We start from the raw sequence: 23,330 nt of genomic DNA, 5'->3' as shown, positions 1-23,330 counted from the left end.
AACATGATAACAGATCTAATATGACTTTTAATTAGATCTAATATGATATGGGCTTTACTTTGAATCTTTTCAAATGTTTTTATGTACTTTTATTTGTTGTAAATTATAACATTTATTTCGGCAAATTAAGAATGTTTTACACTAGCTTGAATTGCTTTATTTGTATATGATGCTAATAATCTTAAAGGTCCCAAAAATTGTCTCCATTTCCTTTAAGCAAAATATCATTTTCTTTATTTATCTTAAGTCAGCAACTACAGGTTAATGTTGAAGATTGCCCTCTACTGGTGAATAAACCCTTCTCAGGAGGACTGAACAAACAGATACTCATGGAGCAGCTGGTGTTTGTTGCGATCAGCCACTCTTTTGGGAAGACTTGCCGCTGGATCACTGCTGCAGGGATTTGCTTGCATTGAGCCAAACAGTATTAATGAGGTCAGGCACTGATGTTGGGTGGTTACATCTGGTTTTCTAATGCCAATATTACTCTGTAGGGGCACAGAGTGCATTTGAATTTAAACTTGTCAATGATAAATGTGGCTGTAAAAGCCCAATCCATTCATTAGAAGAGGCGTCGCTGTAGCGTACATACTATATGTTTTGCTAAAGGTAGCACTTGTGTTATTTAGGCTAGATTGATCTAAATCTTGGGAAACATGAGAAAACACGAGGTGGATATAGACATTTACAACATGGCAAAGTAAATCTAAATGCCTTAAGATATCAGTAATGTGGTAAAAAGGCAAAACAAACAAAGCCACAGATCTGATGATCAGGTGAACAAACATTCTTACCATCATCCTCACACTCCTCCAGTGGCTTGGGCTGATTGTCCTGACACCGAGGGTCCATCCATGACGTTGTCTTTGTGTTGTGGCTTTAAAAACATAACATAATTTGCATGAGTGACAGTTTGGGAATAACAATTATTCGGTTGAATAAATAGATAAAAAGTACACTATCATTACTTCAGTTCTTAAAATGTGAGCAGAGTGTACTATGAAGTAATCTTCAACCTGGCCTGAAATCACATCACTGTACCTAAACGTTTTTCCAAAAAAATTACGTTGCTCATTGTATGTATTGCGGTAATTTCCTGGTGAAATGAACACTAGAGCCACTACAAAAACAATGACATTTACTCACTTTCACACAAATCACGAGTAAAACCGCAGATTATCAGTACATAAAGACTAACTGTTCACCCCTGTCCTCACACAATTCTATCTTATGACCTCTAAAGTCTTTTACTCTAGCGCATGACTCATTTAAAGTTTGTATTACCTAATCAACTACATTTACAAGCTTGTTCAAATTGGGCAGTAAAGGACGGGGGTGCGAGTCCTAAAGAGCAGGCGAGTCATCACGTGAGCTGAAAGTCTCATAGAAGCACCACAAAATGACATGGTTGCTTCAGCAATCGCATTTTTCAACACATACTGTATTTGCTTTTCTGACACTATCGGTTAGGTTTAGGATTAAGGTGTAGGGTATGGAGGTCGGTTTTGTTGATTTAAAACTCGATAGAGCATTAATCGGTTTGAGAGAACCTTTAACTTGCTTTTAGCGCTGGGAAATTTTGTTCAATACAATGTAGGGATGGGCTATATGACGATATATATATATATATATACATATATTGTGGCAATAATATAAAGTGTCTGCAATCAGTGCTGCAATCAGTGTGCATCGCTTTAAGTGAGACTGAGAGAATTGAAGTAACATGGACAGGGTTTTTCCTCATTGAAGCAAGAGAATTTAACGAATTTTACTCAATTCCCCTTTTGGCGCTTAATATTCTTCTCATCTGTCACATGACTGTGGTGCGTGCTGTCTCTGGAGCTCTGACGTGCACACAAATCCTGTAGGCTTTCCGATATTTGTGCTTCAGAGACAGGAGAGCTTCGAGCGGGATCACTCGTGCTACTTCATCATTTTTGACCCCAAAAAAGCCCAAATGGAGAAAGACATCTCCACAGAACGGGACGACTTGAGGAGCTTGTTATTAAGACAGGGGCGAAATCTGTGGTTCACTCGACGATAATTACTCATAATACAAGTGATCTGTTTCACCACGTCAAAATAAAGCACGCAAAAGAATATTATGAAAGTCAAAATATGAACTTTTCAAATTTCAAAATGTACAAATATTTTGAAAAACATTTTTAGCATTTTGTAAATGAAAAAAAGGTTTATTGACTTTAAATATGTAATGTGGCGCAACCATCAAGTAAAAGGTATTAAAATAGATTCCTTGCGCCTTGAATACATGAGAGGTCTACAGACAATTCTTTGGACTTCATGGCTTGGTTTGTGCTCTGACATGCACTGTTAACTGTGGGACCTTATATAGACAGGTGTGTGCCTTTCCAAATCATGTCCAATCAACTGAATTTACCACAGGTGGACTCCAATCAAGCTGTAGAAACATCTCAAGGATGATCAGTGGAAACAGGATGCACCTGAGCTCAATTTTGAGTGTCATGGCAAAGGGTGTGTATACTTATGTATATGTGATTTTTGTTTTGTTCTTTGTTTTTAATAAATTTGCAAAGATTACAAACAAACTTCTTTCATGTTGTCATTATGGGGTATTGTTTGTAGAATTTTGAGGAAAATAATGAATTTAATCCATTTTGGAATAACAAAATGTGGAAAAAGTGAAGCGCTGTGAATACTTTCCTGATGCACTGTAAATTACAGAAAAACATATTGATTCTCTATCAAAACACTCAAATAAATATTAAATTAAATACTTCAACGGATTATTTTGAAATACATTTGTTTGTTCAATGCATTCATAATAAAAACAATTCTCCCACCCCTAGCGGCCGATAGACCAGTATAATGCAGATATATATTTTCTCATATATATTTTCTATATATATTTTCTCATAGTTTCACTTAACTGTAACTTTTTATAAATAAATATTAATATTAAAATATAATTTTGTGTGCTTGTAATAGCAGAAAGCCTTTTCTCTTAGTTTCTGTTTAGTCTTCCAAATGTAGTAATTTGTTTGCGCATAAAGAAATTGTCAATATATTAGGAAGAAGGAAATAACAACAGTGCACACAGTAGTCCAGCATGTGTACATTTGCGATTTACTTATAGTGCGTGTGAAGGGCTTCCAGTGAGCTGCTTTCAGTTTACACGGACCGGATCACCTGCTCTTCCTAGAAGGTATAGTAGACCCTGACAGCCTACATTTCGCAAGAGTCTCATTCACTGTTACTAAGTTCAGGTTTGGGGTAGATTTTCTGTGGGACGCTCGCCACACTTTAGGTAACTGTGGGGTTACTTTCTAGACATGACCCGGATCGCCTTCTTGGAGTGTCACAGACTGACCATCACACAATAGTAACAGGATTGCACTTAACAACATTATGAACTGTGATTGGTCATTTACAACTTCACAAGCAAGCAGGCAATTTGGTGCCCTCGCGACATGATAAATCAATCAGCCAAAAAGGAAAATGAATTGTCCGATACGATAATTTAAAAATACGAAATATCAGGCGATTAATCGGTCGACCACTATATAACACTGTACATCTCTAGTACCTAGATATACCAATGTCAATATGGAAGACTTCTTAACATTTTAGTTGTAATGTTTTTCATACTCTATGAAGTAGATCTCTCCATTCTCAGTGCAGGCCATCTCCCAGTTGACTGGCAGCGGTCTGAGCGGGTCCTCGTCTGGCGGCAGCGCGGGGAGGTGTTTGGAGTTGGCCGAGGGGGACGCTGCCATGTTGTTCAACACATAGGTGGGGGCATTCTCTCGCACCACACCGTGCACGTCCGGACGGCTCGAGTCTCCTGTACACAACAGCGGAGAGGGGAAGAGACTACATGCTAAAAACTCTGGGTATAAATACAGGAGGATGTGGGAAGAGACAAAAAAAAAAATTTTCATGCAAAATTAAAATCACAAACTGCAAGCAGCAAACAATTCCACATAAACTCTGGCTCTGTTCCAAAATCGGTCTTACTGTCTGCATAGGCAGCTGACAGCAGCATCCTGAAATGGAACTTCATACAGAAAGTGACTGATTTAAAGCGCTCTACATAGACAGCAACTGTGTGTCAGACAAATATGCTAGCCCTCCTCACAAGAAGCACATAAGAGACCTACACAACTGATTTCAGTAGAGTCTAACATTAGCATATTGCTAAGATAATATAGTGTAAGCATACAAAGCAAATACATAAATTGGGTTAAACAGTCAAAGTTTCATTAGATTAAGCCATTTGTTATTGATTCATTTTTGTATTTAATAAAACCTAAATAGATTTTAATGCAGTTTAATGTTAGCATGTTGCTACGCTAATGATTCATTACTTTTCCTTTACTAAAAGAAAAGTGGGAAAATGCACACAAATATTGGGTAAAATTACATTTGTATTCAATTGAACTATTTCTTATTAATACACTTTGGTATTGAATAAAATGTCAACTGATTTCATTGATGTCTGGTGTTAGCATGTTGCTAAGCTAATGCCACATCAAACAAGTGTAAAAATCCATTGCACAAAAAATATTTGGTAAAATAATTTATTTGAATTAGATGTAACTATTTTTTTAACTCCTTAAACTCTATGGACCCAAAGGGGGGTGCTAAATCACAAAACAAAGTATGATTAATATGTTAAAGTTTGGTTTTGGAGTATGGTTTGTGGGGGCGTTCGCAGCTTTCTAATGACACACAGATTGAGCTTCTAGACTAAATGTCTATGGACAAGCACATCTGTGAGGGCCAAAATGTGTTGGAGTGCCACCTAGATTTCAGATGTGTATACTGTGATGGAACGTGATTAAGGCATTTGATTTTTTTTTATGTTTCAGTTTATCATAAGATATACATATAAACACATACAATAATATTTATGAAGTGACCAATGTTTTGCAATTAGTCCACAGTATGTGTGAATAGTGAATTGCGTTTATTAAATAACTGTCTGATCGTGGTTATTTTATCTAACCGTGGATATTTGAGATAACTACGATTAATGTGCACTTTAAATTCCATTCACACGGGTGTCGCGGATGTCAACCAGAGCAGCTCCTGTCCAGAAAATTGTCTGAAGTGCTTCTCAAGTGCTCTGATGGACACACCGTCAGTAGATGCTTGTGCAAAAAATATAAACAAACAAATATAAACTTTGATAGTGAATGCAAAATGCTCCAGTTTCACTTTATAAAATCATGCAATGGCAAACGTTCCTGGTCATAATGGGTTCATACATGCAGTGTTAATGATACAGAGGACGAGACACACACTTTCTTTATTTCTGTAGAGTGATAAAATGATGAAAGGAAATGTTAAAGGTTTTGTTTCTTGAGAAATAAGGGCTCCTAGGTTTAATCAAAGAACATTAAAATAATGTTTGAAAGTGAAGAAATTATGAAAGAAATATTTTACTATTGCATAATATAATATTAAACAATGTAAATAGAATAAATATATATATATTTTATATTATATTTGTTTTTTAATTAAAACATATTTTTAATAAATTCCAAAAACAACAGTGTAAATGTAAAAGTAGTTTTACAGTTTAAGGGTTTTAAACAGTATTGTTTGGTAATGAATTTGTTTATAATATTATAATATTTCTTCACAATGCAAACAGGAATATATCTGTGATGGACACATGCAATGCTGCCAAAAAAAAGTATCTTAGAAGGAAGCATAATTACTGTGCCCCCTACTTTTTAGGTACAGATTTTGTGTTGGGAATGCATGTTTGATAACTTGAAATGCTGCCTACATATGCAGCTCGCTGGATTTTGGAACAGAGCCACTGTCACACATGCACACTTCCAGGGCTGACTCTTAAAGCGATTCTTTGTGGAACAAGCCCATCGATGTGACTCTAATTGAGACAGGCTTCAGTGAGTAGAGACGCCAGCAGCATGCTAATACAGCTACTGCGATCTATTCCCACACACACACACAAAAACACAGCCAAATACCTCTGAAAAATATGACATACATACTTCAGGACAAGAATATAAAAATCCTTCATTAAGATCCAAACTGACCCTCCTTAAATATGTTACTGATCAATCATACGTTTGACTGTTGCTGCCATATTATCAGACAAGCTTAAGTTCTTTTCTAATGTAAGTATATGAAAGTCCTGTGTTTTTATTAGTGCTGTCGATTTAACATTTTAGTTCAGTACAATTAATTATAGGCTATAAAAAAATAACATGTTAAAAAAATGAGCGACCTAAAAATACTGTTTATGATTAGAGCTGCAACGTATGATTATTTTGATAATCGACTAATCTAGCGATTATTAAAACGATTATTCGACTATTCTGGCTATTATTTCCAAGATTAATTATTAGCTCTTAACCGACTATTCAGCTTGTGCCTCGACATAAAAGGTTGTATTAAACGTGCTTACTAACAATAAAGAGGACAAAATTATCTTTTAAAAATAAATCTAAATAACATTCACTGAATTAAAGGGAAACATTTATTTTTATAAGTTTAATTCAGTAAAATAATTCACTGCAAAAAAATCATATTGTTTTTCTTGTTTTCCATTTAAAATGGTAAAAAAATCCTTAAAACAACATATATTTACTTGAGAAGCAACACATAAGATATAACATATAAGAACATTTATCTTAAATACTTGAAACTTTTTGAATATTTATGTCCTTAATGTTTTATTATGCAGTGCATAATAGTATATAAAAAGCAATAAAGTACTCTAAAAAGTACTCTAGTAGTAACAATGTAATAAAGTACTCTAAAGTACTAATGTACAATAAAGACTGTATTATATTATGAATATTGAGACTATATTAGACTGTGCATCATGCCTTACAACACCCTTTAAGTAAAGATATTGCTTAAAACTTCTTACTTTCACAGCTTAATATGGATAGAAAACTACAAGTAAGTAGGTTGATTTTCCCCAAAAACTCTGTGGCGTTACCAAAACTTTGCTCTGTTTGTTTGAGTATCCTGACCAGCCAGACATCGCAACATTGGCTAAACCAATGGCGTGAGTTTGAGACAGGACTATTTTTTTGCTTACCAATGGATGATGGAATTATTGTTCGGGAAAGCTGTTTAAAAACAGAATTTTTGCCGTTTTGTTTGGTGACGCAAGAGAGGTGCAGAAATTACACACTTCACGTTCACGTAATTGGAGCACAGTAGATTTTGAAATTCATACAAAAAAGTCAACAAAAAAAGGTTAACTTACAAATATTCCTTCACAGAAATTGGGATCACATTTAATGGTTAACTTAATCTAGTAATAATGATTGCTTTCTCTCTCCCTCGCACACACACACACACACACACACACATGCACAAAAACAGAAGAGAGGCCCTTGATTTCTGCACGTGATTTGATCATTCACACACACACACACACACACACACACACACACACACACACACACACACACACACACACACACACACACACACGCATACTCCTAGGAGCCAGCTGGGGCTGCCAAATACTCACACATAGAAAATCACCATTAACACACACACTCTTACATACACACACACACACACACACCTGTAAACGTGTTGTTCATGCCTGGGCTGGTGTGTGCATCCTCCTGCAGCTGTGTATGTGCTACTCCTGCATGGTACATGCGACTGTAGGACAAGCTGCTCTTGGACGAGGAATTCTGGGAACCAGTGAAACTTTGTCGCAACACATCTTGGGGAATCACTGTCCTACTGCGAGGTTCGTTGGGTGGCCGTGGCGTCCCATAATAGTTACCTAGACAACCAGGAACCAGGCATTAACATGCTTGAAAAGAAAGTGTGACAGAGAGCAACAGAGAGAGAGAGAGAGAGAGAGAGAGAGAGAGAGAGAGAGAGATTTGTATAAAGAAAGGCCTAATGCAGGGGTCCCCAAACTACGGCCCGCCGAATACGGCCCGCCCCCACATTTGGACCGGCCCTCTGAACAATGCCATGCAGAGAAATATTTTTACAATTTAATTTTAAATATGTTTTAATCATATCATATTTGTATTTGATAATACATATTGGCTTTCAAAATAAAATTTCCCTTAGTTATAATTATTAAAGTAGCCAAATTATTTGTTAGATTCACCCGGATTAACGTTCCATCGTGATCGAGCGGGTGCACGTGATCCAGCAAGAAAATTTAAAGTGACAACAAAATGGCCAAACGGTTGGGAAAGAGAAAAGTTGATTCAGAATGCAGGGTATTTAACCAAAAGTGGACAAGTGATTATTTTTTTGTTCAATGCAAAGAAATGGCTGTTTGCCTCATCTGTCAAGAAACAGTCTCCGTGTTCAAAGAATACAATCTCTGCCGACACTATGAAACCCGCCACAGAGACAAGTATGTGAGTTTACAAGGCCAAATTAGAGCAGACAAAGTGTCGAAGCTAAAAAGTGGACTATCTGCTCAGCAAAATACGTTTGTACGGCAAACCCAGTTGAACCAGTCATCCATTCGAGCTAGCTTTCAGGTAGCTAAACTGATTGCAACCTCGCGGTAGGCCATTCAGTGATGGTGAGTTCAGTAAAGACATGTATGAATGCTGTTGCGGAGGAGGTGTGCCCCGATAAGAAAGACGTCTTAAATGCGGTGAGTCTGTCCGCAAGTACAATCACCAGACGAATTGAAGAAATGGGGTATAATATGCCCAACTGAAGGAAAAAGTGAAAGAATTAGATTGTTTTGCATTAGCGCTGGATGAATGTAATGACGTGCAGGACACGGCACAACTGCTCATTTTTCTTCGCGGAGTTAGCTCAAACTTTGAAGTGTCCGAGGAGCTGGCAGCCCTAAAAAGTCTCAAAGGTACTATGACAGGGGAGGATATTTTTGGAAAGTGTGCAAAACGATAGAAGAGTTGGATCTAGACTGGTCTAAGCTGGCCAGCATCACGACTGACGGAGCTCCTAGTATGGTTGGCGCGTCAAGGGGACTGATAGGACGCATGAATAGAGAAATGGAGGAAAGAGGTCTCATGCCCCCTTTACAAGTACACTGTCTAATTCACCAGCAAGCACTGTGCTGCAAAGTTCTGAAGTGGGAATCGATTATGAAAGTGGTGGTGTCATGTATAAACTTCATCAGAGCAAACGGACTTAAACACAGGCAGTTCCAAGTCTTTCTGTCCGAGCTAGAGTCTTCTCACGGAGATGTGCTTTACCACACAGAAGTCCGATGGTTAAGCCGGGGCAGAGTTTTGAGGCGTTTTTACGAGCTGCTACCCGAAATCAATGTTTTTCTTCTGACAAAGGGCAAAACTGGCCCAGAACTGATCGACACAAAATGGAAATGGGACCTCGCCTTTTTAACAGATGTGACCGAAATGTTGAATGGCCTCAACGTGCAGCTCCAAGGCAAGGGGAAACTAATATGTGACATGTATTCCCACATAAAAGCATTTGAGGTGAAACTAGCACTGCTTGTGGGACAAGTGCAAAAGCAAGACTTCACCCATCTCCCTGTTACCCAAAGCCTCTCAGCTGAGAAACCAGTGGTCCCATTCCCAGCTGAAAAGTCAGTGGAAGCGCTGGAAATGCTGAAGGCGGAGTTTGATGTGCGATTCCGTGAGCTACATGTCCACGCTAAAGAAATCCGCCTTTTTCAGCACCCTTTTGCTGCTGACATTGACGAAGCCCTGCCTTCTTATCAGTTTGAGTTGGCTGAGTTACAGAACTGTGATGTTCTGAAAGACGCATTTATGCCCAACAGTCTCATTGAATTCTATACTGCCCTCCCTAACGAGACCTACCCAAACATCAGAAGGAATGCAATGAAGATGTCCACACTTTTTGGCAGCACATATATCTGTGAGCAAACCTTTTCACGCATGAAACTGATGAAAAATCCGATGAGATCAAGACTCACTGATGAACATTTGCATCAGTCTTTGAGACTGGCTGTGACAGGAATGGAACCTGACATTGGACTTCTCACCAGCCAGAAACAAGCCCATAGTTCACACTGATTAGCCTAATACGCATGTAAATAATTTGATTTCAATAGCAATGAATATGAAAAAATGTCATTACAATAGTAATAATGCTCTTTTAATAGGCTATATATATCACTTGATATGTATGGTGCATAAATAATAAATTAATCTAGCATTAGGAGGCATAATACTGTAAATCCATTTAAAATCATAATAAAATCTCCACAATAAATCACTCCGGCCCATGCCATTTTCTGTTAGACTACGGCCCTCCATTATAGAAAGGAAAAATGATGTGGCCCTCATAGAAAAAAGTTTGGGGACCCCTGGCCTAATGGGTTCAAATGGCCTCTTTTTGGGTTTGTTATAAAACTGTAAGACTACATAGAAGCATGAGAGTGTATATAGACATTAGATGTATTTTTGGAAAATAGTTATACTCACTATGAAATTTGGATTCAAAAAACAAGCTGACTTTTTTATTGTTGTGCTTATAAACTGGTTATATCACAAAGACTTTAAACTATAGTTTCAAAAATTATTTTAAAACAAAAAAGGCTTCACAAATTATTTTTCAAGAAATAAGGATAATAAAAAAAACATAATTGAATAGGTGTACTGAGGTCATTTATTTATCCTGAGCATAACAACATTGAAACCTTTTGGTTATTGTAACAAAACATGTCAAGAAAATGTCCTGGTCATATTTAATCCCAAATCAACACAAAAACAAAATGGAAAAACAAGAAAAAAAAACATTTTCTCCTTACCGTAACATGTATGATGATTCTTATTACTGTTGCACAGGCTTTTTTTTTTTTTTTTTTTTACAGTAGATGCTGTTGCACAATAAAAAAAGAAAGGCAGTACCAACTATAATGTATAAATACTTTACAATTTAAAAAAAAAAATATACATTTTATTTATTTTTCAAGTTGCACTAATCAGAATATCCTTTTTCGCATTACGGTAACAAGAATTAGGTGGTAAAATGTGTGCAACTGTCATAAAAAGTGATGTATAAAAGTCACAATGTAAATGGCCCTTAAAATAGGCTTCATTTTCTATAGGCAAAATATCATTTTTAATTTGTTTCTTTTGATTTTAGAGCTAAATAGGACCAGGACCATTTTCTCAGGTTTCGTGAGAATCACCCCTTTGTATAAAAAATGCCTGTGTTCAGAGCAGGCAACAGTTTAAAGGGACAGTTCACCCAAAATTGAAAATTCTGTCATCATTTACTCACCCTCATGCCACATCCGGTGTGTGTGGCTTTCAATACAAATGAAGATATTTAGAAGAATATTTCAGCTCTGTAGGTCCATACAGTGCAAGTGAATGGTGACCAAACTTTTGAAGCTCAAAAAAATGACATAAAGGAAACATAAAAGTAATCCATATGACTCCAGTAGTTAAATCCATGTCTTCTGAAGTGATATGATAGGTGTCACAGATCCACCGGCCTCCCTCCCTCACTACACACTCCGCTCACTCTCCCCTAAGTTGATCACACACACCTGCAACTTCATCAATGATTAATCAAGGACTGCACAAAAACCCCACTCTCACACTCAGTCATTTGTCTTTTCTCATTGTCAGTGTTTCCCCGGAGACTATGGACTCCCTAGTTTGTCTAGACTTACCTGTAATTACATACTTACCTGTTATTGTTCCCCTCGTCAGAGATTAGTGTTAGTTTGTCCTCCGTATGTTCGCTCATCTGGCTCTCACCCACCTAGATAAAAAGGACTCATACGTTCGAATGCTGTTCATAGACTTCAGCTCAGATTTAACAAAATCATTCCGCAGCACCTGATTGGAAAGCTGAACCTGCTGGGCCTGGACACCTCCCTCTGCAACTGGATCCTGGACTTCCTGACTGGGAGAGCTCAGTCAGTCCGGATCAGGAACAGCATCTCCACCACCACCACACTGAGCACTGTGGCCCCCCAGGGCTGTGTGCTCAGTCCACTGCTGTTCACTCTGCTGACTCTGCAGCAATGCACAGCTCGAATCACATCATCAAGTTCGCCGATGACACGACCGTGGTGGGTCTCATCAGCAAGAAAGACGAGTCAGCATACAGAGAGGAGGTGCAGCGGCTGACGAACTGGTGTAGAGCCAACAACCTGTCCCTGAATGTGGACAAAACAAAAGAGATGGTTGTTGACTTTAGGAGAGCACAGAGTGACCACTCTCCACTGAACATCAACGGCTCCTCTGTGGAGATCATCAAGAGCACCAAATTCCTTCTTGTTCACCTGGCGGAGAACCTCACCTGGTCCCTCAACACCAACTCTATTACCAAGAAAGCCCAGCAGCGTCTCTACTTTCTTCGAAGGCTGAGGAAAGCACAACTCCCACCCCCATCCTCACTACATTCTATAGAGGGACTATTGAGAGCATCCTGAGCAGCTGAGAAGATCATCGGGGTCTCTCTTCCCTCCATCAAAGACATTTACAAAAAACACTGCATCTGCAAAGCAACCAGCATTGTGGAGGACCCCACACACCCCTCACACAAACTCTTCACCCTCCTGCTGTCTGGCAAGTGGTACCGAAGTATTCTCATGTGGTTCTGGGTTTGTCCTATGTTGTTTTATGTAGCACCATGGTCCTGGAGGAACATTGTCTCATTTCACTGTGCACTGTACTAACTGTATATGGTTGAAACGACAATAAAAACCACTTAACTTGACTTGACTTGGCTCAGCCTTCCATAGCTAAGCCCCTCAAGCCTCCCACGGCTCTGTCCCTCGAGCCTCCCTTGAATCCGCCACATGAGCCTTCCATGGCTCCGCCCCTCGAGCCACCTATTGCGCCACCTTCCATGGCTCTGCCCCTCGAGCCTTCCACAGCTCTGCCCCTCGAGTCTCCCATGGCTCCGCCTTCCCTGGCTCCGCTCCTTGAACCTCCCATGACCCCGCCTTCCATGGCTCCACCCCTCGAGCCACCCATGGCTCTGCCTCTCTTGGCTCCACCACCAAGCATCTCCTGGCTCCAGCTTCCACGGCTCCGCTCCTCGAACCTCCTGTTGCTCCGCTTTCCATGGCTCTGCCTATAGAGCTGCCCATGGCTCCGCCTTTCCTGTCTCCACCCCTCGAGCCTCCAATGGCTTCACCTTCCCTGGCTACGGCACTTGAGCATCCAATGGCTCCGCCTTCCATGTCTACATCCCTCGAGCCTCCCATGGCTCAGCCGTCCATGGCTATGCCCTCGAGCCTACCTCGGCTCTGCCCTCAGAGTCATCTATGGCTCCGTCCTCGCCTCTTGGATCTTCACCTCCTACGGTTCAGCCCGCTCTGCCACTATCTCCACCACCTGAGTCTCAAATCCCTGATCCTCCTGTGGTTCTGCCTGCCTCTGGTTCTTCCTCTTGAGACCCAAATCTTCCATCCTCCTGTGGCTCCGACTCCGGACCCATCTCCAGCTCCGCCACTGGGATCTCAAGTCCCTACTCCTGCTTCTCCGCCTTTGGATCTGCCTATGGCTTCACCCCCTAAGTTTCCATCTCCTGTGGCCAAACCACCAGACCCTGTTCCCTTCCTCGAGCTGCCTCCCAAACCTCTTGACCCTGTTCCTCCTCCCAGGCCTCCAGACCCTGTCCCTGCTCTGTGGCCTCCTCCCAGGCCTCCTGACCCTGTACCCGCTGTATGGCCATCTCCTAAGCCTCCTGACCAAGTCCCTGACTAATGGTCACCTCCTTGGTCTCCTGATCATCCACAGACTCCTCTCTGGCCACCAGATAATCCGCCAATTCCTCCTGATCATCCTCTTGGATCCTCTCATCATCTGTGTCCTCCATCTTTAGGTGCAAGGAGTTGCTCATTGGGGAGGGGGGGGTTCTGTCATGGATCCACCGGACTCCCTCTCTCATGCTAGACTCTGCTCCCTCTCCCTCACTTGACACTCTGCTCACTCTCCCCTGAGTTGATCATACACACCTGCACTTCATCAGTGATTAATCAAGGACTGCAGAAAACCCCGATCTCACACTCGTTTGTCTTTTCTCATTGTCAATGTTTCCCCTGAGACTATGGACTCCCTAGTTTGTCTAGACTTACCGGTAATTATATACTCACCTGTTATTGTTCCCCTCGTCAGAGTTTAGTGTTAGTCCATCCTCTGTTTGCTCCCCAGCATTTGGATTCTCCAAGACCAAAATACTTTGTGAGTTTTCCCTTCATCCACATGCATATTGTTATATTTCCCTGTTTGGAGTTTACTCACCTGCTGTTCGTGTCATCCCTGTGTCTGGATTGCCTCACCTGTTCGTTACTCCTCTTGTCCATTCCCCCTCAATAAACCCTGGGACTGAGTCCATCCCTCTGCCTCTGTGAGTTTCCCCATGACAATTGGTTTGGGTGAGAAACAGATCAAAATCTAAGTCCTTTTTTGATTCTAATCTCCACATACCACGTGGCTTTCAGAGGTAAAAGTGAAAGTGGAGATTTAGAGCAAAAAAGAACAGATAAAAGAACTCAGATAAAAGAGTAGTATGTATTACTTTTATGTTTCCTTTATGTTATTTTTGGAGCTACAAAAGTCTGATCACCATTCACTTGCATTGAAAGGACCTAATGAGTTGAAAATTCTTCTAAAAATCTTTGTTTGTGTTCTGCAGAAGAAAGTCATACACATCTGGGATGGCATGAGGGTGAATAAATGATGAGAGAACTTTTTAGGTGAACAATCCCTTTAACTGCTGCACAACAAGAAAATGCAAGGTTCTTCAATGCTTCTTTGCAGCACCTTAGATTAAGAAAGTAAAATCTTTTGTTATTTTAAAGAACTGTATTCTTTGGAGATTAAATAAATTCTTGATGTTTTATTATAGGTGTTTGGATCTGGTCTTTTGGATTCTAATTGGAGCCTGTCTGTTAAAGAGTGCACTACAGCAGATAAAGTGAAAGCAAATATTCCCATACCTTCATATGTTCCTATCTCTAACAACTCGCCACTCTGTTCCAATTCCAGAAAATCCTTCACAGACAGAAAGTTGTAATGCACACCTTGAAGCTCACCGTCCCGAGGAGGACGAGTCGTACCTGCAAGAACAACAAACATTACAACATAAACAAGAGCGTCAAGACTATATCAAAGAAACTCAACAAAATTGTGCCCAAATTACCAAATCAGCAATTGCAAGTGGGGTGGCCAATGGGGTGGCCAGGCTTTGGTCCGTGGTGGCCACCCCCTAGCTCCGCCCTTGCCGCTGAGATTATCAAGCTGTGTATGTCCTATCATACTCTGTCATTAATGTTCCAACATTTAAGACAGTGACTCTCAAATCAACATAATTATAGGTGCACTCAGTCATTGTTTTCAATTTTGTACTAATTTAAATTAACAGTAATTTTAAAATGTTTAAAATCGACCACTCAAAACACCATTTTAGTAACCTTATAAAAGTTGTTTAATTCTGCATGGACAGGGTCAGTCTGTTTTTCTGTCTGTCTGTCTGTTTTTTTGGAGGAGGTTTGGCACAGGGACTAAAAAGGAAAATTTAAAATGTAACTTCATGTCACAGACCCCTGCTGTACCCTGCTAAAAACGACCAGCCTAAGCTGCTTGGCTGGTTTTAGCTAATTGCTCAGCCTAGGCAGTCTGATCAGTTGGCTGGTTTCAGAGGGGTTTTGAACAATTATTATATGGTCAGACTGGGATACCAGCTAAGACAAGCCTGACCAGATAAGATCAGCATGGCCAGCTTAGACCAGCTAAAACAATCCTGACTAGCTAAAAAAGTGTTCAAAACCCCTCCAAAATCAGCCTGACCAGCATGGCCAGCTAAGACCAGCTAAAACAATCCTGACTAGCTAAAAAATGTGTTCAAAACTATAGATGCACCGATCAACCGGCCAGGGACCGGAATTAGCCAATTTTCCGCATGCTCGGCCCGGACCAGTTACCGGCCGGTCAGCCTCACGTCTTTCCGATTCCAAGCCGGTCCGTTTTGTTGCCAGTGGTGCAGGCAATAACGTCACAGCCACATGTAAACATGTCATTGGCGTGGAAGATCATCACTGTGTGAGTGAAGAATACATAAAGATGTAATAATTGTAAGGCCAAAGCAAACCGTGGGGGAACCACCACAATAACTTTCGGATCAACAAACATAATTACACACTTAATCTCCCAACTGAAAATGCCCATTTTAAAAAAGAAGCTAAAAAGGGAAAGTGGCTAAAGCTAGCCAGAGCTCAGAGCCAGTCACAAGTCAGCAGCCTCTCCTATCATTCCTTGGTATGAGCAGCGGAAAGACCAAAGCAATTACGTGGAACATTAGCCGTTCTCCATAGTTGAGGACGGAGGGTTCAGAAATCGGATACATTTCCTCGATACAGAGTAGGAGGTACTTTTTCCACGTCGCGTTGCCCGAGTTGTTTAATCTTGTGTCATGTAACACATGCAGCCTGTTATCTGTCAACATTTGGGTACACAAATCCGGGAGTGGGAGATCCTGTAACTTAGTGCAGTTTGGGGGAAATTGTAATGTTTAATAATTTATTTTATTATGAAAATAAAATGTTGCATTGAAGAAAACTAGATTTTGTTTGTATATTCGGTCAATAATAGTTCTTAGAAAGAAAATCGGAATCGGAAAAAATCGGTATCAGCAGATCACACTTGCAAAAAAATTGGAAATCGGAATCGGCCAAGAAAATTGCAATCGGTGCATCTCTATTCAAAACCCCTCCAAAACTAGTCTGACCAGCATGACCAGCTATGTAAATGAACGATCAATATACATCAGCACTGCACTTTATTAATCTCACACTGGAATGTCATAAATTATATTGTCTGTTAACAACACTGGCAACTGACTATCAACCGACAGCCTGAATATCAATACAGCACAATACAACTTACTGTATATTTAATATATACTATTTTGTTATTGTATACTGTGTATTCTAAACTCAGCAAAAGTACCAGTCAGTATCTGGTGTGGCCACCAACTTCATTAAACACTGCAGTGAATCTCATCCTCATGGACAACACCTGATTTGCCAGTTCTTGCTGTGAGATGGTACCTCACTCTTCCACCAAGACACTGGCAAGTTCCCAGACATTTCTGGGGGAATGGTGGTGGTGTAGTGGGCTACAGCACATAACTGATAATCAGAAAGTTGCTGGTTCGATCCCCATAGCCACCATCATTGTGTCCTTGAGCAAGGCACTTAACTCCATGTTGCTCCGGGGGGGATTGTCCCTGTAATAAGTGTACTGTAAGTCGCTTTGGATAAAAGCATTTATCCAAAGGATAATTTGGATAATGTAAATGTAAAATGAATGGCCCTAGACCTTACCCTCCAATGCAACAGGTCCCAGACTTGCTCAAAAGGTGAGCTATCAGCAGTCTCTGTGTTCACGAGCATATTTCAGAAACACGTCACAAAAATGAACTGAAACTCCGCAAATACTTATCACACAAACATGAAACATATGTCTAAAGAACGCTTCAAATGTCTACTTTTAAATAAAACAATTCAAATTTAAAACAAATATTCTCCTGCAATGTAATTGGTATGAAACAAAGCGATGTACAATTTCTCTTGGTTCAGCTAATTATCCCTAACATGATCACACCCACGAGCAGAGCGCACCATTCATACGCTAATGTGCTGAGACGATCAATGCAAATGTACACGCCCCCGACAGTGAGATCGTAAACACATTTCATTCATTTTTCTGCTCGTTTGCAATGATACACAGGTGAGAAAGCTCCAGGATATTAAGGAAGAGTTAACATTTTCCTCAGAAGAAGAGGGGACTCTGATAAACGTTTGTATTTTGAGGAGAGACTTGATCCAGCCGAGGATACAATTTTGGACGAGTAAGTCATTTAGTTTTCATTAGCTGACATGCTATTTTATATAAACATGTACACATTTTACTAGTGAGATTGTTTCCAGACTTGCCAGCGAGGATTCAGAGTATTGAAATTTGAAATATGTCCTAATAAGCAAGTTTTAGTTACATTTTTAAATGCTGTTTTGGCTAAAGCAGGTATTTAAATTTTATGCTGTATGATATAAATATGATATGTAATATGATATAAAAATAATATGAATGTTTAGATTATATTTTATCTAGTGTTTATGCTGCCTCTTTATCATCAACAATGCTTGTGCTTGCAAATATGTGTTCAGGTTAAATGAGTAAAATGCACTTTTTAAATATGTCCATATTAGAAAATCAGCATCTTATAGTGATTTCTGATGGATCATGTGACACTGAAGCCTGCAATAATGATGCTAAAAATTCAGCTTTGATCACAAATTGCATTTTACAATATATTTAAATAGAAAACTGTTCTTTTAAATTGTAAAAAGAGTTCAGAATATCATTGTTGTTTCTGTATTTTGGATCAAATAAAATCCAGTCTTGGTGAGCAGAAAAGACTTCTTTTAACGATAGTGTAGGTCTAAAATAAAGTAAAGTCTTTACGTAAAGAAAATGTATAGTCAGATTACTTATTTTAACTTAAAACTTGATTTTGATCATTAAGTCTCCTCACATTCATTCTCTATCCCTCATTGACAGGCCCAGGGGAGGGGTCTTTGTCTCTCATATGTGAATTACAATCCATATTCATGATCATTCACGCCTCCTTGCATATTACCTTTCAACATTAAAAGTATCTTACAAAAGTTCAATTACTATATTGTTTTGTATGAATGAGTGATCAGAATGATTTTCACATCATTTTGTAGCAAAAACTCTAGGCTACAAGATCCAGATCTCAAAAGTCTTTTGGACAAATGTTGAGTATGTGTTATATGGCCTTATTTCAGTGACTTTTCAAAAACCACACATAAACGTTATTTTCTCAAAAGTACAAACATGTACACACATGTTGCTTGCATATTATTGTAGCCCAGTTTGTGCTGAATACAGTGTTATCAGACTTCAGCCATTAATGTGTTCTTAAGCAACTGAAAAAAGCACAAATGTCAAGGCATGTCAAAACTTCTCCTGGGCCCAAAATACCCTCAATATTGTGATTCACCTCACAGCTGGCTGATTTGGTTCATGACTTATATCTCTTTTATGAAGGATTTTATGAAATCCCTATAAAAAAATATAAATGAAAAAAAATACTTCTTGAACTACAATGGCTGAAAAAGTGGGTGGACAGTTTTGCGCTCTATACAGAATTCATCATAACACAAAAGAAAACTGTGCTCATCATGTTAACCATTAAACTGGCACTCACTAGCCAATGAGGACCCTTCTCTGTAAGGCCAGCCCACATACATCAGAATCACACACGATTATTGTTTACTACTAATTCTGACACAAATCTTACCCTATACTCCTGTAGCCCCGTCTTCAAAACCCAGCAACAAAGTAATCTGCAAATGAATTGTCATCTAGCCATTAAATGTTCAGAGTGGCATTTGCACAGCAAATGTAAATATGCCAGTCGATCATTAAATGAATGCTTTGTGCTTTATCACAAGACTAAAAGGACAAAAGAGAGCATGTTGGGCCACTGCCTTATGAAAACAATCAACTAATGGCCATTTAAGTGTATTAGTATTAGAAACAAATGTATTTTTCATTTAAATCATTTTCTATACCAAAATAAATAAATAAAAAATACAACAAATATTTTTTTTTTTCATTTGAATAATATCTGGATATTATACAGCCATTGTGTAACTCTATGATTTTTACTCTATGATATAAATAGCCCCATATAAAGCTACAAAATCATATAGACACTTTCGCAGGAAAACAATGCCATCTAGTAATTTGCTTATCATTTTCTACTTATTCAAACTGATAATTTTTTTAATTTAAATCAGAAGAATGGAAAACAGCAAACAGAAATGATCACACAAAACCTAATGATTATCCTAAGCTCGGATGGGCGATAGTGTCAGAAAGGTAAATGTGTGCTGAAAAATACAACTACGGCATTTTGTGGTGCTTCTATGACACTTTTATACACCCATTTTTGCAGTAGTATCCATAGTATAAACAACAACAGATGGTAATCGGTGCATCTTATTGCAGTGTATAGCATGATAGCACATTAGATAAATTAATTCAGAATGTAAACATGACAAATGACACAATCTACTATATATATATTACTTTAAATCTTCATAGAGTGGTTTAAACAGCATGTTTTACCAATCACATGTGATCTCATGTGAATTAATGTGAATGTCACATCAGTTAAGGTTTTACATGTGGTCTTGTGTGTATCTGAATGTTCGTAGACAGTTGCTCAGCTGTTTCGAACCTCTTTCTAGCTCTCAGAGAAGAACGAAGAGGAACTTCGATGTGAGTAAAAATGGAGCCTTTTCCCTTGATATGTGTAAAACTGAATATAAGTTATTGTTGTTGTGGAGCCTCTAGTGTTATTTTCACGAGTAAACGTCTACAACACCACATACAACAAGCCACATAAAGATAGCAAAAAAGTAAGGTTGTGTAACCCGGACACACACACACAAGATGAGACAGTCACAATGTAAGTCAAAAACTGCAGGCAAAAGTACAAACGGGCAAATCCAGTAAAGAGTTGTCGAGAGAAGCGTAGGGTCAAAAGCCAGGGAATCAAAGAGAGTAAAGGGTGTAAATACGGGAGAGTAGTCGAGGGGAGCGAGGGTCAAAGCCGGGGTAAACAGGATCGAGAGGCGGGTAAACTAACAAAGGGAGTAGACAGGGGTACTAGGGGAACGAGGAGCTGGCAAGCTAAGGGGGTAATCAAGAGGAGTTCAAGAGGGATCAAAACTAGACGAGACTAGCGGGGCAAAGACACGGAAACTAAATACAATAACCAACACCCGTGAAACGGATGTGCTGTGGTATTTATAGGGGAAGGTGCAGGTGTAAACAATGAAAGGTGATGAGACGAGTGCAGGTGAAACGAATAAAGGGGTGATTGAGACGAGTGCAGGTGGTCATAATGTTTTGGCCATAGGAGCGTGCATGTGAGCCCGAGGAGAGAGACCTGCTAACGAGCAGGAGATCTCGAGGGAGCAAAACGAGCGTGAGAGCTCGAGGGAGCAAAACGAGCGTGAGCTCGAGGGGGGCGGAACGAGCGTGCGGGCTCGAGGGGGCGGAACGAGCGTGCGAGCTTGAGGAGTGAGTGTGTGTGCGACGAAGTGGGGATGGGGCAGAGGAGCGGGGTTCGTGACAGGTTGGTTCTAGCACAATGTCAAACCTATATTCTATAGAAAAATAAAGCAATGAGCCATGTGCATTACATTGATTTGACCATGGCAAGGGGGGTTCTTAAGTATAACACAAAGTGGAGTGCCTAAAACCTCTTTAACCATGGCTATTACAGTAAGGCATGGCCTCTTGAGTTTTACTGCTTTTATAAAATGGCAGCAACAACTGTTGGTGCATTAATACAGAATGTGTCATCACAGGTGTGGATTTTCTTTGGCATTTTATAATGACTAGAGTTAGAACTGTTCATTTTATAACAGTAATGTTTACTAAACGTTGGTCGATTAATCAGTTTTGCTGATGGGTTGCCAACTGTCCCTTATCAGCTGGGATGCCCCGTATTTTGGCTGAAATGCTCAAGCTATACCTTTTGGACTTTTGTTACCACCATGTCTGTGCCCATCACAGTAAGGAAAGAGTACTAGACAGAATTATCACATTTGATCATGTTTAAGGTGTGTCTATACAAAAATAAATCTATTATACCAAAAATGCTGCTATGAAGACAAATTAGGTTTTTTTCTCTCTTCTTTTCTCCCCAATTTGGAATGTCCAATTCCCAATGCGCTCAAAGCTCTAAGTATAATGGGGTGAAATCTACCCTCTCTCACATTTCTGTTCACTTCAATCCATCTTTAACTCACAACAAAAACAAACTCTCTCTTATTAATAAAGCTGCATCTTGACAATATTCTTCACGATAAGAAATGCACAGTGACACATATATTATGATTCTATATGTCGTGAGTCATCATGTTATAATCTAGCTGCATTAAGTGTGTGCGCTCGAGGGATGAGCATCCCATGACAGAGTGTGCATTAGCCGGTGCAGTTTTAATCTCCCCCCTTAGATCGGGACGTTCACACAACTCATAGAAGAGACGATGACCGCACAGAGAAATTACCGTTTCGGAGTTTGCAGTTATTTACATGATCTGCTTCTGTATTATTTGAACTTTAATAAAGCTATAACACATTAAATATAACTGCATTTAAGATGTTTCCTTTAAAGATGCTTGACACATATTCCACAATGAGAGTACTTCTGAATATACTTATTTGGTATTTTTCCATTATTATCCCCTCATACTTTGTGACGTACATCACCTGAAGCGGTGAAAGTTTAGAGTGTGTCTGTGATCTGTGTAATTCTTCTGCAGTGCTGCTCTCACACGTCATCATTACAGTTTAATGTGATCTCATGTTTCGTTAAATGACATCAAACGACTATTTGACAGTGAAGATTTCTGAGCCAAGTACTGACAATTTATTAATATCGACATTGTCTATAATGTCGACTAATCGTTTCAGCCAAATCACAAAACTATGCATACTAAACATGCCTAAGAGAATATTCTATACACTATGTGTGTGTATCAATGACATGTGTAGAGAGATAGTAAGACAGCAACATTCATGTCTGTGACAGCTCTCTGAACTATACTTCACTCTCAGATCTGTTTTACCTTTCTATTTGCACCCATACACACACACCATGGCAGGATGTCATAATAAGTTGAATGGCAGTGCGGTTAGTACGTGATTTTACCACTCTTAAATCACGTTAACGCTCATATTGTTTATGTCTTGTGTCTATACTTTTGAAACAGTGAGTATTTAACGTTTACAGATTGACCCCATTAACTTCCATTATAAGTGTTTCACTGGAACACACGTTTTTGTTTTTTAAAGAAAAGGATGGATGAGTCAAAGTTGAGTTCTGCTGTTTAGAAGGTCAAAAAACAGATCTCTGTCAGATGAGAAACAAAATCAGATGTGAATATAGCTATTGAGACCGGAGGGTGGGCTCTTTTGACTTGGGCAAATAAGCAAGTAAATTGAAACCACCCACAAAACCTTTGCAACTAAACTAATATTTTCATCTGAAAATATCGAAATCTAGTTAGAACTAACATTATACATGTGAACTTACTTGTGTGATTGAGTCGTTTGCTGAGAAAAATGTCTTGCTATAGAAATGAAATACGAGTCAGGACACACACACACACACACACACACACACACACACACACACACACATGTTGTGTTTCCATGTTTTATGGGGACTTTCCATAGACATAATGGTTTTTACACTGTACAAACTTTATATTCTATCCCCTAAATCTAACCCTACCCCTAAACCTAAACCTCAAAGAAAACTTTCTGCATTTTTAA

At 39.3% G+C, this 23,330-nt stretch overlaps 1 protein-coding gene across 5 annotated transcripts in view; it reads right to left on the bottom strand.

The window, feature by feature from the left end:
• The window catches only part of LOC127620704 (membrane-associated guanylate kinase, WW and PDZ domain-containing protein 1-like), a 137,082-nt gene that overhangs the window by 54,611 nt on the left and 59,141 nt on the right, over positions 1-23,330 (bottom strand). For all 5 annotated transcript variants that reach the window (XM_052093893.1, XM_052093895.1, XM_052093894.1 and 2 more), the window contains exons 3-6: positions 14,885-15,004; positions 7,562-7,771; positions 3,628-3,823; positions 795-877 (exon numbers count right to left, since the gene is read on the bottom strand). In XM_052093893.1, the coding sequence (XP_051949853.1) occupies positions 795-877; positions 3,628-3,823; positions 7,562-7,771; positions 14,885-15,004 (609 nt within the window). The remainder of the gene's footprint in view (positions 1-794; positions 878-3,627; positions 3,824-7,561; positions 7,772-14,884; positions 15,005-23,330) is intronic.

This window comes from Xyrauchen texanus, chromosome 27 (genome assembly GCF_025860055.1).
Source record: "Xyrauchen texanus isolate HMW12.3.18 chromosome 27, RBS_HiC_50CHRs, whole genome shotgun sequence".
Taxonomy (NCBI): domain Eukaryota; kingdom Metazoa; phylum Chordata; class Actinopteri; order Cypriniformes; family Catostomidae; genus Xyrauchen; species Xyrauchen texanus.
Note: the sequence above shows the minus strand (reverse complement) of the source record. Positions and strands in the feature narration are given on the sequence as shown.